Genomic DNA, 17,738 nt, shown 5'->3' with positions numbered 1-17,738 from the left:
GCTGAAAGAGACCTTGCGCCACCTCTGGATGGAAACGCCATTCATGATCCAATAGACATTTTGAGTTTGTCTGCTCTGTCGTTCAGAGTGCCTGCCAGATGTTTTTGAACCACCAGGGATATGCCCTACTGTTCCAGTCACGTCCAGAGGCACAGAGCTTCTTGACAAAGGGTCCATTACCCCATCTTACCCTGCTTGTTGCAGTACCACATGGCAGTAGTGTTGTCCATGAACACCTGCACCATCTTCCCCTTGACAGAGGGAAGAAATGCCTTCAATGCAAGCCGGATCGCACAGAGCTCCAGCAGGTTGACATGGAGTCCAGACTCTGCCGGAGACCAGGTGTCTTGGATCTCCACCTCTCCCAGATAGCCGCCCCATCCCAGGAGTGATGCATCTGTCACTTATGTCAGATCTGGTTGAGGAAGGAAGAGGGATCTGCCTCTGACCCAATCCACGTCCATTAACCACCACTGCACAACTTGCTAAGTTCTCTGAGACCTGGATCTTGTCGGAGAGATTCACCTGATGCTGCAACGCACTGGAACATCAGTTCCCACTGCAGAGTCTGCATATGCTATCTAGTATGTGTCACCAGCAGGATGCAGGAGGTCATGAGGCCCAGGAGCTTCAGGGTCATTCTCACCAAAATTCAGGATAGAGGTTGAAACATAGGTATCATAGTCTGAATATCCTGGACTCGCCACTTGGGATGATAAGCCAGAAACTGCACTGTGTCCAGAACAGCATAGATGAAAGGGAGTGTCTGGGAGGGAGTCAGGTGTGACTTTGGCACGTTTATAGTGAACCCCAGTGAATGCAGGATGTTTGCCGTAATCTGTAGGAGGGAGACAACAGCTTCAGGCGAGCCCACCTTCAACAGCCAGTCATCAAGATAGGGGAAGACCGAAACCCCTGATCTGTGCTCATGAACTGCAACCACCATCATCACTTTGGTGACTACCCAAGGGGCACTGGTAAGGTCAAAGTGGAGCACAGCGAACTGCAAGAGGCCCAGGAAGTAGAAGCCTGGATTTAAAAAAGCTCTCAGTGATGGGGTGTTGAATCAGAAAACTAGGGTCCTCTGCAGTAGGGCGATGGCAGGCAGTTGTCCTGTTCACAGGAGCCTCTGTGCTGGGTTTGGGCTTGGTACCAAGTAGGACATCCGTGAGGGCTTCATTAAAGGGGAGCATGGGTTCTGAGAAGGAAGCTCCAGGTTGAAGCACCTCTGTCAGGTTAGTCCTGGTGGCCACCGAAGGCAGCTGAAGGTCCAAGACTTCAGCAGCTTTTTTCACCGCCATGGAATAGGAAGCTTCCTCCTCCATAGCCATGGAAGGGAGAGAAAGCATGCCAGTATCTGGAGAAGTATGCAGTGTGCTGGCTTCACCCAAGTCTGTAAGCCAGTCCAAAGGCTCTTGGAGGTGGTATTTTAATTCCAGCAACCCCTTACATTCCTCACTGAAACCTAGCCCACAAGCAAATGTCTCAAGATCCGACACAGGAGGCAAGACTCCTGGTGGCGTCAGCATCGTACGACGCCCATCTGGTTCCATATCGGGTCGACAATGAGAATGTGAATGGCGCCACCCGTAGGCGTGGACAGCACCGGGTGCGTCAGCATCTGGACCAGAGTCAGTGAAGGTAATGGTGGTACGACTGACATCAGTTCGGATCTGGGACTGGAACCCTGTGTGCCCCTAGGCCAAAGCTGCTGATGTAGAATCCGATGGTGGCCGTTCCGACTTAACGGGACCCAACGGCGCTCCAGCAGTGTTGAGCTGCCCAAAAATGAGGTGCATGGCCTCGTACACCTCTATGAGTTTGGCAGGGGTCGCTACAGCTCCCGGAAACTCAGGGAGGCGTGGAGTCGGCCCAGACGCAGGTTCCTCAGAACAAGGCGTAGGATGCCAACACTCCCTTGTCGGCCAACAAACAAGGAGAAGTTGAAGAACGCTTCAACTTCTTGCTGTTCTTCTTGTGCCTCAACTTACCCGATCGCCCCAACGACTTGGAGTGGAACGATGAAGATAAAGGACTCTGCAACCACTCCCAGGAACTTTCTCTCGACTGGGACCAATACTTGCACGGAGTCGAGGGTCAGGCCGCCATCTGCTTCAGGGATCGCTACCTCAAAGCCTGCGGATGCATGGCTCGACACTCGTAGCACAACTTGGGGTTGTGCTCCAGGCACCATAGACACGAGAGGTGCGGACCTGTCATGGACATCGCCCGATGACAGGAATCGGAGTGCTTAGACCCAAGTCTTTCTCAATGACATCCTTGATGCATCAGGACTTGAAAGCTCAAAACATCTTTGGCAGAAAGTCGAAAAAGGCCAGTCAGCGTTCCGTGGTGGCATCTATATAGGACCCACAATATTGTATCCAGCAAGGACGACGCCAACCACAGACGCAGAGCTAATTGACACCACGTAACAGCATGCAGGGGTACTACTCGGAAAATTCTCCAGATCGTCTGATTCCTGGGGGAAATTCACAGGAATCCGCAACTAGAAATCTCTATCTGATAGTGTATGCAGTATATTTGGCATAGATATTGCAAAGGCTGTCACTGAATGACAAGACAGTACTATGTTTAATATATACGGTTGGTAAATAAATTAGACAACTGTCTGTTTTAACACAACTTTGAATTTACTGAAGAGTTTAAGGGTTCCTAAAATATCAGATATAAAGGTAAATAGTCCACATGTAGGTGATGACATGTGCAGCCTCTACAATCCTGTGGAACTGAAACCACATATTAAAATGGAGTCAATATTGTGAATCTCAGATATTGAAAAGAGACTGAAAAGTGAATCTGCTTAATATACTTATTATATTTAAAACTGGAGCATCAGAACAACAGTGATTACTAATACAAAATATTACAGAGGGACAATCTCTGAGTGGGAATTCACCACTTGAGGACCTGTGTTTTTTTTCCCTCAGAGTAAGTGGCCCCTAGCACATAGCATGGCTCCTCCCATGATACACAGGTCTTTCTCCCCTAACGAGGGAAGATTGGAGTTTTATGTCCAATCTGCTGCCATGAGAGGCAGAAAGCACCACCAGGGAGAAAACTCAAATAAAACCTAAGTGTGGGGCACAGCCCCACAAGTAATGGGATTGCTGCCCCAACCCTTCTTTCGAGCACCAACAGCATTTTGCCCCCACTCCGCCCTCCCTCAAGGGGCCGACATAGAAGTTTGCCTCTAATCTACCCAAAACACTACTAAAACCCAGAGTCATTTTTTAAGAAGGCACATAGGCAATGTGGCAGAGCGTCTAGCCTGCAAGGTGTGGGGTTGCTTGTCCACCCCCCTTTTCAGGCACTAGCAGTCTTTCTACCCACCAAAGTCTCTGTCCCGGTATGGGCAGATTGGGGGCTGTGCCTCCAATTAACCCCTAAATGGGGAATAAAGCGCCCCTAGCCACCAGGGATTTAAAACAATGCAAATTAGGAGTTGGTGTCCAGGACTGGCCCTATAAGGGACAGGGTTCCCTCCTGAACTCAGAGCCCAAATCTTGCAGCCATCCCCCATGGCAAGTGAGAGGATACTGTGAGTTAATTGTGCATTGTTTTGACATTCACTGGTCATTCTGGGTATGAAAAATTGCTTGGGTAAAAGCCACACAGCAAAGTCTTTTCCTCAGTTTTCGCCCAGTACATAGTGAGCTTTTAGTCTTTTTGTAAGTGAAAAGTAAAAGGGGTCCTGGCTTGTCTATTGTGACATTACACTGCACTCCTCTACCCCTTGGCACCAGTCAATCTTTAGCTGGCAGATTGGACTGTTTGCCTGCAATATCCCTACTCTGGTGGACATATAGCCCACTAGATTCTAAGGATTGATGTCCAAAAAAGGAATGCGGTGGGATGCAGACACTGACTGGGATCAGGTCCTACCCCAGGCACCAGATAGTCTTTCGGCCACTAGAAGAGGCAGAATGGGGGAAAATCCCCTCTCTGCCAGTACTCATAAAACTAGGCCTAAACAAATTCAAATTTCCTGTCATTTGCCATGGGGGTGGGGTGGCTGAGTATTCAAAAGCTCTGAGTTGGCGGCACCAAGAGAACACTAACAAAAATGGACATCTCTGAAACCTAGGGACCCAGGGTAATCCAGGGTGGTGTGGCCTGCACACAACCTAGCACGTTTCATACCCAGAAGGCCATGTGAATATTCATCTACGTCCAAAACCATCCCAATTCCATTTCACTTGCCATACCGTATGGTTAAAATATTCAAGCGCTGAGTGAGCTGGCACATGGGAACCCTACCTACTTTGGGCATTTCTGAAAGCAAGAGGCCACAGGGACTCCAGGCTGATCTGACTTGCATGGATCCCAGCAGGTTTTTATACCCAGATGCAAAGAGCATGTCAAAGTATTGGTCAGAAACACAATTTTCGCCATATTAATACAACAATAATCTTAGGCATTTCCAGCCAAATACAAAAGTCTTACAATCCTTCCTTCACATATATCTTATAGTACAAATGGTATCCAACATGTGTGGATGGGTTTAACACGTGACAGGAATGGACCACAAGTCTAACCTTCCGATGAGCATGATAACACTACAGTGCCTTCACAAGTTTTGACCAGTTCTTGACCAGTATCCATAAATGTGCAGCTTACCCCACAAATATGGTTTACCATTTTCATCAGTAGAAGTATGGCAATGCAGGAGGATAGTACAACTTATGCTGTTGGCTGCAAATTCTGGAATCTTCATTGCTATACATATGAGGTAATAGAGTTTTATACCCCGCACAATGACATATAACGTATTCTAGTTATGGAAAATTGAGGCGATCTATGCAAGCCACACAACCTGGACTCTCACGGTATCTAGTTTTCAGAAACATCTGTGGTTGGTAGGTTTCTCTTGATGCCTACTGACACCGAACCCAGATACTGCAGCATTTCCCCCCGCATGTAAAGTGAAAGCAAATTTTAGACAGGGTTATGATATTTGCAGGGCATTCTATGTACAAAAATGTACAAAAAAAGCCTCGATTTCCAGAGATCTTTACTTTGCATAAAAGCCCAAAGACTGTAGGATTACATAGGTGCCAGCTGACCCCAGCCCCAAATACATATGACATCCCCCGTTGATAGTAATAGTGTTTGTATCCCTAAATACAACATTTGCAAGTCATTTTGGTTAAGACAATGCAGTGAGTCCAACATAAGCTACACAACCATGAACCACCTAAGGAGTTTTATTTTCAGAAATGCCTGGGGTTGGTAGGTTTCCCTGGGTTAGAAGTTGACTCCAGGCCCAAATACTGCACCTGCCAACAACCTTAGAACAACTGAAATTCAATGGCAAAGTTATGCTGTTTCCACTGTGTAGTTCGGGGCCTTTACTATCCCAGGAAATAAGTCCATCCACACAAGAAGGGGTTGGTAGATTTTACTAGGCCGAGCCAACTCTGAGCCCTAATACTGACATTCAAAGGCATCAAAAGAAAAATATTGACTTCTCCACATTGAATTTTGGGAGCTTTTCTGTTGCAGGTGATACATCTACCCACAGTAATGGAGTAATGTTTGTATCTGGAGAAGTGTGGAACCGCTGGGAGGTATGAGTTGTTGTGCACCCCTACAGATTCTATCCCTTTCACTCACGGAATTGAAAGGAAATTATGTGATTTCAGCCATGTTTTGCCATTTATAGGTAAGAAAAAATTGAGGGATCTAAGCAAGCCATACCACGCTGTGCTGGACTCCCCTTGGTATTTAGTTGTCAAATGTCTGGGGTTGGTAGATTTCTATGGATGCTGGCAGACCTTTTATTTTAATCTTTTTTCTTGGTTTTCATGTTAACAAATTAATACAATTACCACAATATTTTAGGTGGTCATCACTTCACAATTTGACCACTAGCATCATATATTACTTCACAGGTCCATTTATGTCATACAGGTGTCATGTTATTTCAGACAGAATTCATTACACATCCCTGTTTTAACATAATTCTAGTCTTCATTAGGTCTAGGCAGCAGGTACTCAGTCAATGGGCTCCAGATGTCTCTATGCCTGGAGCTCTGTGGTAGTTCCACTGCATATAAATCAAATTGATGTCTGCAATATGTCAAGTCTTTAAGCTACTGTAGAACCTTGGGGGCCACCCGACTGTTCCAGGGTATTGCTACTCTTCACTTTGCTAGCAAAAGAGCTATCGCCACACAGTTTTGATTAGTCAGCTGTAACAGTGTGACCAGGCCAAGTACGTACAGTTTGGGCATGCACTCTACTTTTTCAGAAATCATTTCTGTAAGGATCCGGGTCACGTGTTCCCAAAATTCCAACACACCCATCCCCACACCACATGAAAAAACCCTGCTTCTCCCAATCGACATCCTACACAAAGCAGCCCTTTCCCTGAGACCATAGCTAAAAAGTCGTAACAGGGTAGAATACAATTGCTGCAGGTGTTTAAAATGAATAATTCTGAAGTTACAATTGGATGCCAGCATCCCTCTTAATACTTAGCAGAACCGCCACCCCTCAGGGCTCTGGGCATTCTATTTCTCTAAGCCCGCCGTTTCTCTAGCTTCGAATTACTTTGAGACTCTGTATACAACTGGGTTACAAGTATGTGTGGTAAGGAGCTAATTAACAGTGTCTGAAGTGCACCTAGCGTAGGAGGCTCTGTTGAGAATACTGGGTACATGGCTTTCATGGCAGTTATCAGTTAGAGATATGTAAAAGGTCATATTACAGTTTGTTTCTCAGGTCATGGCATGTCCAGTAGGTGTATGAATTTCCCTTCTATATACAAGTCTTCCATTATCATTAGTCCTTAATCTTTTAGGAGCGCTACTGTGCCTTTTTCATGCATGACCTAGAGTTCTGGGTGAAATTGTAGTGGCACGGCTGGGGCATAGAGTGGAAATTTGTCTGCACGGATTCCCAGGTGCTTCCAGGCCAACGCTGTACAGTCTACTCTGATTACTTCATCGGAGATCTTCAATGGCCTCATATGCATTAGTATTGCCGATAGAGAGACAGGATGGGCATCATCTGCTTCGATGACCAAGTGCGGCATGTACCAATAATGGGAGGAATGTGCCTAAGCATACAGATAATATAAGTGGAAGTCAGGAGCATTGAAAATGCCTTGGTCATATGGCAACATGGGTCCCACTTTATCCAGAGCAATTTCCCCACCCAAGTGAATGTTATGAGATGTGTGCGGAGTGTTCTAAAGAATTGCTGTTAGTAATATGTGTATGTTATTGAATATGTATACAAATTTGGGGAGGGTGGCCATTTTGAGAATGGCCAGTCTATCTACTAATGACAGTGGAAGATGTGTGCATCTTGTGTTCTGTTCCTCAAGCTTTGAAACTGCTGTACCGTAATTTGACCTGATTACTCGATCTGGGTCTCTATGAACCGATATTCCTAGATATTTCACCAGTTCTTTGCTTCATTCTAATGGGAAATCTAGTGGACAGGACTGTGTGGCATGAGCAAGAAGGAGGACTGTAGTCTTAGACCAGTTTATGCCCAGTCCTGAATATCTTTCATATCTTATATGGCATCAAGCAGTACTGCTGCAGCATGGATGTCTGGGTTCAGCTGATGGCAGCGCAAATATGGGGCCTGATTCACAAAGGTAAACTTGGATCAAAAGTCTAAGTTTAGACCAAAAATGTAAACTTAGACCAAAAGTCTAACTTTACTACAAGTAAAGTTAGACTTTTGGTCTAGGTTTAAATTTTTGGTCTCAACTTTACTCGTAGTAAAGTTAGACTTTTGGTCTACGTTTACACTTTTGGTCTAAACTTAGACCAAAAGTGTAAACTTAGATCAAAAGCACATCCTGTGTTGTATAGTGATGCCTACCATCACCCCCCGCATATGGGTAATGTAAGTGTTCACCCAAGGTTTCCTGATTTTAGTTGACAATTTTTTGCCAGGTCTCCCACCCTCACCGTACACCTCTCCACATGACGCCTGGAGAGGTAGCGGAGTTCCTGTTCCACTATTGCATGGTATGTTGTGATGTGGTCATGTATTTTAGTCAATGTATGAGGACTTGCAGTGTTTTCATATTGGGCCTCAAGTTCTTTTATATTATTCTCTGTTTTATGAAGCTGGGTATGTATATCTCGCAATATGCCTGCATTTAAACAAATACAGATCCCACTAATGTGGGCTTTAAATGCTTCCAACAGGGTTGCCAAACTGTTAACAGGACCAGTGTTACGTTTAAAATATTGTAGTATGGCTTTATGTAGCTCTTCTTTAAACACTAGGTCCTTCAAAGCAGCAGGCTGAAATCCCCATGTATAGGGAGCAAGGGGCATATGCTGGTGGCTGAAGCACCAACCATACCGGGGAGTGATCTGACAATGTTTGTGGCAAGTTTCATATTTCCACAGTCAAGCTGGGACCATGTGCCATGGACTGACGAGACGTGGGTTCCCTCACTGCCTGATGGGTTTCTCAGACGCCACAGGTCCACTAAGCCACCATTTTCCATTCCATCTCGCAGGGCGCGTGTTGAGAGCATACCCTGCCAATCCCCTGTGCCTGATCTGTCCAGGTTAGGATCCAAGTATGTGCCTTTGCACCCCACCCCCCCATGCCCACCATAGTATGGGTGCCAATGACAGTTTTCGCAGTATGTTCCAGACCTCAGTGCAGAAATCCAGATCATCAATATTTAGGCCGCATATTGTCAGTATAGTAAGTGGTGTGATGCAAATCTTACCTTGCCCTATTATTAGTCTCCCAGCTTCGTCTGTTTCTGAATGGGTAAGCAGGAACTGGGCCCCTTTCTTTAAAAGGATCATCACACCTCTGGAGTATGAAGAATATGTGGAGGTTATTCGTATGCATGGTTATCGGGATCCAATACTCCCCACTGTGTGCTTAGTGAGATGGGTCTCTTGCAAAACAGCAATATGCACATTGTGTCTGTCCAAGTATGTGAATACCTGCCTGACCTTGCCAGGGCCAGTTGTCACTTATTGCTGCTCATCTCTGGGTTGAGAGGGTATATCTGGGAGCTTCAATTGTGCGCATCTTCACAGAGATACATCTGGTGACAGTGAGCGACAACCAAGTGGCATCTAAACAAGAATCTGGTAGGATTTCCCTCCACCCACTTTATTTTTGCTAAAGACATCAGCATACCTTAATATTTCTAAACAACAACATACAACAGATATAACAAAGGGAGGCATTTCCAACTATACCTCAGGAGGTTTGATCAAACAGTTTGCCATATCCCCGTCAAAGAGCCACTAGAGGCTCTGATTCTCCTCCATGTGGGCAGACGTAACTAGGAGGAGTGTAGGAACCGATGGGCTCGCTCCACCACCAGCACTTCAGACAAATTCTCTGCTTCAAAGATCTTCTTCAACAGAGTCTCCACACATCAGTCCTTTGGCCCTGTGTTGGTTGATTCTGGTATGCCTGTAATTCTAAGGTTATTTTGGCGGGACCACACCTCAAGGTCTTCGTTTTTGGCCCGTATTACCACCAAAATCTTTCCCATATCTTGGTATTTCGACGTGCCTTATCGCAAGCCATCTTCATTATCTGAAACGCATTGTTCCACTGCAGAGAGCCTTGCTTTGTGCTTGTCGTGTTTGGCCGCCATTTGGTCAAATCTGATGTTCAGAGAGTCGATTTTGCTATCAGTTGACTGCAGGCTTTGTTGCACTGCCATTAATGTGGCTTCTAGGGAGAGCTCTGTGATGCACTGGGACTTCCGAGCCAGTTCTTCTCAGGAATCAGCAGATGCCCTTGCACTCCGCTTTGGTTCAAATGGCAGGTGCAGCTGTGTTTTGTTTGACTTTCCCATTGTGAATCTGCAAACGCTATATATGACTATATACAAGGCTGGCGTTGGGTCAGAGTATAGTTTCTAGTTATAGGCCTATTACGAGGGTATCACAGATCGCCGACACGCCTGCCAGGCCTCTAGGTTGAATTATATTTGTGTCCATGTTTCACATTTCACACATTCTCAGAGATACGCAGTTAGAGACGATACCACCTTACAGGACAATTGCTAAACAGGCACTAAACAGCAATTCACCTTTCGTCCCTTATCCTGATAGTGCTGTCAGGGAGTCGACAGCTGTGTCTCAGCCTCTCTCGTTAGTCTTTCTTTTTGGCCCCCTCCTTTCTTCTGTTTTTTTAGGGATATTTTTGCTGGCAGTTAGAAGACTTCTTTGTCTTCTCTCCTCCAGGCGCACCCCAGCTCTAAATGTGCATCTGGTTGCGTGGTGGGCTCGGCAGGGGAGTAAATTTCAGGGGGTCACGCAGGAGCGCCATACTTCTAGTGCTAGTTATGTTCATTGGTTCTCTAAAGGGGCGGGAATTTTTAAACTGTCTTGTGGTCCTCTGGGGGTAACCCTCCCCTGTGGACCTACGTGGGGCCTATCCTCCTCACCCCGCAGGCCACCTCCCTTGGGCCTCAAGCTGTCAGAGCTGCTTCTCCACCGTCTGGTGAAAGCACAACCACACGAGTGAAGCACCATTTGTATCAAGAGAAGAATAAGGACACAGAAGATACAGTGATTGTTATTAGTTACTGCACTCCATTTTGTGCCTTAGAAATTTAAGTCAGTAAGCTGGAAAGAACAACTTTTACAAATTGCTCTGGGATCATATGATATTAATGCTAACTCTAAATTCAAAGTCATAAGAATAGCTATTATTCCTACACTCGGAATCTTGGGTATATTTGAAAATGCATAATTTTACTTCATATCCATTGTACTGATTAGGTTTTATACCTTATGAACTGATGCAAATGGAAGGAAATGTAAAAAAATGGTGGGAAAAAAAAATCAACTCTGCCTATTCCTGAAAGTAACAAAAAGGTCAATCTAAGTACAGCACACCTTTTATTCATGCATGTTATTTCTTGGACAGCGCTTTAAATATATATTTTTTTTAAATGCTCCAATTTGGCTATCTTCTCGGTTTCTCCATGGCAATCCACAAATCCCCAGTAGAACTTCCAATATGTCAGAAAAAAGAAGCACAATTGACCAGGAAAGCCTTTGTAAAAAAATACAATTACAACAGCTCATAGAACACATGAGCCAAATTTCAAAAATAGTTGTTAGCAGGAAAGTGGTTACAGAACTTAGACAAACAAAGAGAACAAAATCATTGAAAGCATTCTTACTGCACATCTAAGCAATATTAAACCCATCCTTTTGATATTTTTAAAACAAATGTGCACCAGGCCAGTAAACACACTTTCAAAGGTGTGCATGCTGAATATGTAATCTCCTCTTGACTACAACTTAATTAACATTTCATGCCAACTATCATTCATAAAAATTCATTTAAACAGTTTAGAGAGAAAATGAAATGAGCTCACACTCATGTAGTTCACAGCACTCATATCTATGGAGCACTAGCATCTACTTTAGAAGACTTCTTGCTTACCTGGAATTTCTGAGGGACCAGAAAATGAAGATCGGCTTCTTTTATGAACAATCGGGATGTTGTCTGACACCGAGGTCTTTGCAGCATCTATCATTTGGAATTTAAAAAAAGAAAGGCCCATGAACAACCTACATCGCTGAACCATTGTTAACCGCATTATTTGCCTGCAGGGTACCAGATGAAATGGCAGGAGCGGAACCACTCAATTTGCTACAATTTGTGCAAACTAATTCAGCATCATCTTACATTCCATCAATGTTTTTTTTTTGGTGTTGCTGCCCTTTTCTTACATACAAAATAACCACATCTTGTCATTCCGCTGCAAACATTATTTTAGTGTGTTCTTTTCCAATGAATATTTGAGGGGATTAGTACAATATTGAACTGAATGATTATCAAAAATTATTGAATCATTTGTGGGCAATTGCTAAGTTTTCTATCAATTGGAAAATAATCATTATGGAATAAAATTATTGTTCTAATGGGGAGGATATGGATAATATAACACTTAATTTAATGCAAGAACTGATATGATTGAATCTGATATGAAGGATTGATAGTTATTATGTTTAAATAATCAGTTTCCTTGTCGAGGTGATGTTGAAATTTATTCTGTAAAGGTACTTAGCCGACATTCAACGATCAATAATTGTTGTAATATATGATAAGCAGCAATAAAAGATCTGAAATGATTTATAGTTTGAGTTATATGAGATAACATATTAAGCAATATATGATTTGATAATAGAGCAAGACAAGATCCGTGATAATCCTATCCTCAAAAAATTACAAAGGACAAGAATATAAAAAGAAATACATATATAAAAATATGCAAGTAGGTATATGTATAACATTCTCAGGATGAAAATTTAGCGATTCTTTCAACTTTAGGATTCTAATTTGAGTGATATTTTTTATTTTATTCTTTAAATTTCACTTTCATATATGTTTTTGTACAATGTCAAACTACCATAACCAGAATGCAATGGGGTGGGAACAATGACATCATACTATTTAAGGGTGGTATGAAAAAAAACTAATTTTTAAAGAGAAAGAGAGAGAGAGATAGAGACTACCAACACCCAGAGGTTAGCACACTTTGACAAAGAAGCGGCCAAGAAGAATACACCATTCATTTTCCTAAGTTTAGAGACTGAGAACGCATTTAATCACAATAGACAGAGGCCCTCATTCTGACCTTGGCGGTCTTTTCGCAAGACCGCTGAGTTACCGCCGCGGTGAAGACCGCCGACCGCGGCGGTGTGCCGCTGTGCGCATTCTGACCGCTGGGAGCGTTCCGCCGGAAAACCGCCAGCAGCCACACTGGCGGTCGGCGGGAAAGTGGAGACTGGTCAACCTCCACCGCCACGCCAGCAGAACACCGCCCACAGAATTACGACCCACATTTCTGTGTGGCGGTCTTCTGTTGGCGGTCTTCTGTTGGCGGTCACGTCCCTATCGCTCCCGTCGCCTCCCGGAGGACCAACGCACAAGGTAAGTTGATCGTCCGTGAGGGGAGGGGGTGGGGGGGTGTTGTGTGATGTGGGCGTGCATGGGGGTGTGCGTGTGAGTGTGTAGAGGGGGTGTGTGAGTGCGTGTATGCGGGCGGGGGGTGCTGCTGTGTCTATGGGTAATGTGTGCTGTTCGGCAGGTGCGCATGTCGGCATGTATGTGTGCGGGTATGTGTCCCCGTTGTGTATGTGTGTGTAGGGGGTGTGTATATGTGCATGTTGGGGGTGTGTGCATGTCGGGGTACATGTATGTGCATGTCGGGGTGGGGGTGGGGAGGGGGTTCGTACCACCTCTGGGGGGTGGCAGGGGGGTGGAGGGTGTGGGGGGAGGACTCGGTGGGTAGTGGGGGGTGGGGGAGACCCCTATCAGTGCCAGGGAAGGAATTCCCTGGCCCCGATAGTGCTTACCGCCATGGTTCGCACGGCGGTTCCCGCCCGCAAGAAACCGCGGCGGTAGGCAGGGTCATAATACCCTTGGCGGTCTTGGGACGACCGCCGGGCCGGAGTGCGCCAACTCCAGCCCCGCGGTCATGACCGCCACGGCGGTCGGAGTGGAGAAGTAGCGGTCGGTCGCGGCGGGGACCGCCGCGGTCAGAATGCCATTTTTAATACCGCCGGTCTGTTCGCGGTCCGACCGCCGTCTCTCCGCCGACCGCCAGGGTCAGAATGAGGGCCAGAGTTTCTTACAGGAAGTCCTCGAGCATAAAAGATTATTCTTGAATATGAAAAGAGAATCTACACACACACAAATGAAGAAAAGGAGGCACAATACTACTCTTATCAAATCTGAGGGACCACCACAGAAAGACTCATATTGCTTAAAAACTGCCCTCATCCACTAGTTGTGACATGCTTCTTCATAGGGTCTGTTTCAACATCCCTGCGAAAGCCAACATCAGGGATGGAGCACAGGGGACTGAGTAACCTATAGAGGCGATCAGTAAATGCACATGTCGACAGAAAAGCAAGCAGTAGGGATGAAGGTACACTAATACCCCTATGTCATCACCAAAAGTGATTCTAATTCTATCCAGGGAGTCCATCAATAAAGAGGATTAGGACTCCTATGAGGTTGTTTTCTTCATTTTTCTGTTCTGCAGATTACATCCCTATGTATTTGTGTGTATTGCTTTCCCCAATCCCCTATGCTCCACCCCTATTGTTGGCTTGCGCAGGGATGTTGAAGCAGGCCCTATGATGAAGCATGCCACTACTAGTGGTTGAGGGCAGTCTTTAAGAACTATGCATCTTTCCAGGGTGGTCCCCCTGATTTGATAAGAGTAGTATTGTTTCTCCTTTTCTTCATTTGTGTGTTTAGATACAGCTAGGCAGGGAGGACAGGAAAGGAGAAGTACCTCTCTCCCGTGTGTTATGTATGAAAAGAAAATGTCAAGTTAAAAGGCTACCAATGGAGAGGAGCCAGCATTAATAGAAGACAATCAAAACAGTTTGTCCCACAGAGAGACAAAAGGCAGGGATGCCCTCTCTGCCCAGTCCCATTAACAGTGGTGGTACAACCAATGGCATTTAAAATTCAAAGGAATGCAGGCATTAGGGATCAGTTGAGCACAAAGTATGCCTATTCACAAACAATGTAATGTTGACTTTAGTAGACCCGGCAACTCCATCAGGGTGTTGCTCGAATGTGAATTTACCATGGAAAATCAAAAGACAAGAGGTGTTTGGAAAAACAGGGACAGTTGATTTAATTAAACACTACGGCCGGGAGAACAGTTAACGAAACGGGGTCTGAGGACTGGCTCAAAGTACAATTGATCTGAGCAGTGTTTTATACATTTATCTGGGCAAAATAAACAATTTCAGCATTCCTTTTTAGGTAAGGACTGTGGGCTGTTGTGTTGTCTTGGAGTCGTAAATAAGGTCCCTGATAACAAATGCTGGTGGGCCTCGACCTTAAGTGGACACAATGAAGGCCAGTGGGTAAAATGTCCAGATGTCCAGCATGAGGGGCACAGGATTGCTGTGTGTTACTGTGTTCCTAACTTCATGTGGCATCTGACTTTATGGTGTTTTGGGAATGCAAGCACCCCTCCGGCTATGTGTGATATATTGGGGCCAATCTCCTTGGACCATTGTGGTGTTGTTGCGCCTGTCTGTGGGATTGATCTAAGTTTCCTGTTCGCACATTTGTCTGCTGGCTAAGTGCACCCCACCTGTGACCTGTCAATCAGTAACCTCAGGCCTAGGTGTCAGAGCCTGTCTGACCACGTATTTCTGAGTCTGGGTTGATGGAGAGTTCATAATGGTGATACAATTTAGTTTTTATATACGACGATCATTGTGTACATCGACATCCACTGTTTCAATATTAACAAGAATGCTTTGCCAATTAAATAGAACATTCGAAAAAGTCATGGGTATCAGGATTAATACAAAAAAAAATTAGATGCATGCTATCTCACTGCCAAATGACCTGAAGAAGAACATTTCGTTGGGCACCAGGATCGGTTAAATACCTAGCGTCCAAATCACAAAAGAAACTAAATACAAGAAGACCTTAGGAAACTAGTGTTTAACATTGATTTCCTGGATAGGCAGACTCAATGAACTAAAGATGTATATCCTTCCCAGGCTTCTACATGTCTTCCAGGCAATACGTGCACCTCTTCAGAGAGAAGAGCTAGAAATCCTACAAATGAAGATGATATATTTTGTATAAGGCACAGGGTAGGGCAGTAGCAAGTAAACAATGGCTAACTGTGCAAAGAGAAAAGAGAGGCCTTGCATGCCCTAATATGCTAGGCATGATACCTCTGCTCAATCTGTCACTAAATGGACAGCAAGATAATCAGACAATAAACAGTTGTTAATAGGTACAGTGGTCATGAGCAAACTCTTATGGGATCTTGCACTGTTATCAAAGGTCTAATAACACATTCCTCTTGAAACCCACCAAAACGGTGCTAGACAATTGGTACAGTCACTAGAAGTGAAGGCTTAATCAATTAAGCCCTAGAAAAACAGATTACGAAATGCTCTCCCAATGATAAATGACTGGTTAAAAAAAACACACAGCGTATGCCCTGAGATCACAAACATCTGCTGCAGATATGAAAGAGATCAGAAGTATTTTCAAATTTGGTGGGTGTGTCAAAAGTTGTCCATATTCTGGAAAGCCACATAAATAAAGTACCAGGGTATCAGATTGTGGCAGACAAAGGGCTCATACTGTGTTTGATTGTTTGAAAGGAATAGAACACTACATTAAGCACCAAGATAACTGAGAACACTGCAAACACTTGAAAATTACTAACACGAGTGATGCAGACAAGCCCTAGGATAAAAGACCCTCTAGAGAAAAAGGGAAATGAGAGACTGACAGCTTGGTAGAGAGTTTATGATGCAGGGCTAATAGAAAAATGTCATGCGTCTTCCATCTGGTTATTTTATAAAAGAGGAAGAACTGGGAAGTGAAGGAGGTTTACGGAGGAACGGATGGGGTTATTGTGGGCAGGGAAGTTACAGGATTCAAAACAGGACCATGAAGGTTAGATAACTGTGTTTTGTATGCTTTATTCTCCTCAAGATACCAATAGCAAGTCAAAGATAAAATAAAACAATGCAAGAAAATTGAAACTGTTACTTGTAAGATTAGTGGTTTTGACCTTGAAGACCTTCTGGATTCATAAGCTGTGTATTTATTATCATGCTATTGAGTTGTTGCGTCTGGCATAATCTCCATTACTGTCACTGTTTTACTCCATTTGTTTTAAGTCGGAATCCTCAACCATTTGATGTTTTGTCCCTCCTTTAATGATGTCAGTTGTTTTGTCTAATTGACATGGAAGGGTGAGACTACCTGGGTTATGAAGTCTGGGTTAGTTCTCATCACTACCCTTGTCCTTAAGAATTTGAAGGTATGGTTGCATGTCACTTTGCGCAGAGATGCAAGGGCTACTAGGAAGGCAGTCTCTAATGTAAGGAATTCCAGCCCTGTACTGTGCATAGGTTCAATGGGTGGTTTCATGAGCTGTGTTAGCACAAGGTTTAAATTCCGCATTGGAAGGGGTACTGATCTGGATGGTGCCAGTCTCTTTATTTCTTCTAGAAACGTGTATGCTACAATGGCTGTCAAGTGTGCCTTTAAAGAGGCATAGGAAAGGTCCTCATCCAATACATATGCCGGATATTTTAGTACAGTAGCATGCTCTGTACAGGTCATGGAATCTATTTCTCTACAGTAGCAAAGTCTGATTCTGTTACATTTAGTGAAATAGTCCTTCCTTGCTGTTGGTTTCCTAGCTTCTTTTAGGACCTCAATGTTTCTTTGTGGAAGTTGCAAGTGTCCGAATTCTATATCTTTAGTAACCATGCACCTAAGCAGAGTGCTTTTGGCTCTGGATGAAACACTTAACCTTTCTGCGCGATAAGTATGTCTGGTTGTGGTGGCAGGGCTTTGATATTGCCATGTATTAGCTTCACCAGATCAGAGGACCATATTTGTCTGTCCAGTTGCAGTGCAATGAGGATAAGAGTCATGTTTCCTTGCTTGTACTTATCTATCACCAGTCCTGACCTTTCTGTTGCTAGGTCTCGAGTATCTGGAGACATATTTCTGACATTTTGTATCCTCCTGAGTAGCGAACAGGTCTAGATACAATGTTAGCCACTTTTTGAAGATCCTGTCTACTACCTACAGTTTCAGGTCCTACTCATGCAAGGCATTCTTCTGTCTCTATTGTTACTATTCTATGTCTGAGTGCTTTTGTGCGCTTCTATTCCGAGTAGGTGGATTGCTGGTATTTTTATGCACTTAATAGCTGATATCCA

At 44.4% G+C, this 17,738-nt stretch overlaps 1 protein-coding gene across 2 annotated transcripts in view; it reads right to left on the bottom strand.

Moving 5' to 3' along the window:
• PNPLA7 (patatin like phospholipase domain containing 7) overlaps window positions 1–17,738 on the bottom strand; it is a 1,294,112-nt gene that overhangs the window by 1,053,014 nt on the left and 223,360 nt on the right. For both annotated transcript variants that reach the window (XM_069241381.1, XM_069241380.1), the window contains exon 13: window positions 11,437–11,523. In XM_069241381.1, coding sequence (XP_069097482.1) covers window positions 11,437–11,523 — 87 coding nt within the window. The remainder of the gene's footprint in view (window positions 1–11,436; window positions 11,524–17,738) is intronic.

Source organism: Pleurodeles waltl, chromosome 6 (genome assembly GCF_031143425.1).
Source record: "Pleurodeles waltl isolate 20211129_DDA chromosome 6, aPleWal1.hap1.20221129, whole genome shotgun sequence".
NCBI classification, from domain to species: Eukaryota; Metazoa; Chordata; class Amphibia; order Caudata; family Salamandridae; genus Pleurodeles; species Pleurodeles waltl.
The sequence above is the reverse complement of the archived record's forward strand: the minus strand, read 5'-3'. Positions and strand labels throughout refer to the sequence as shown.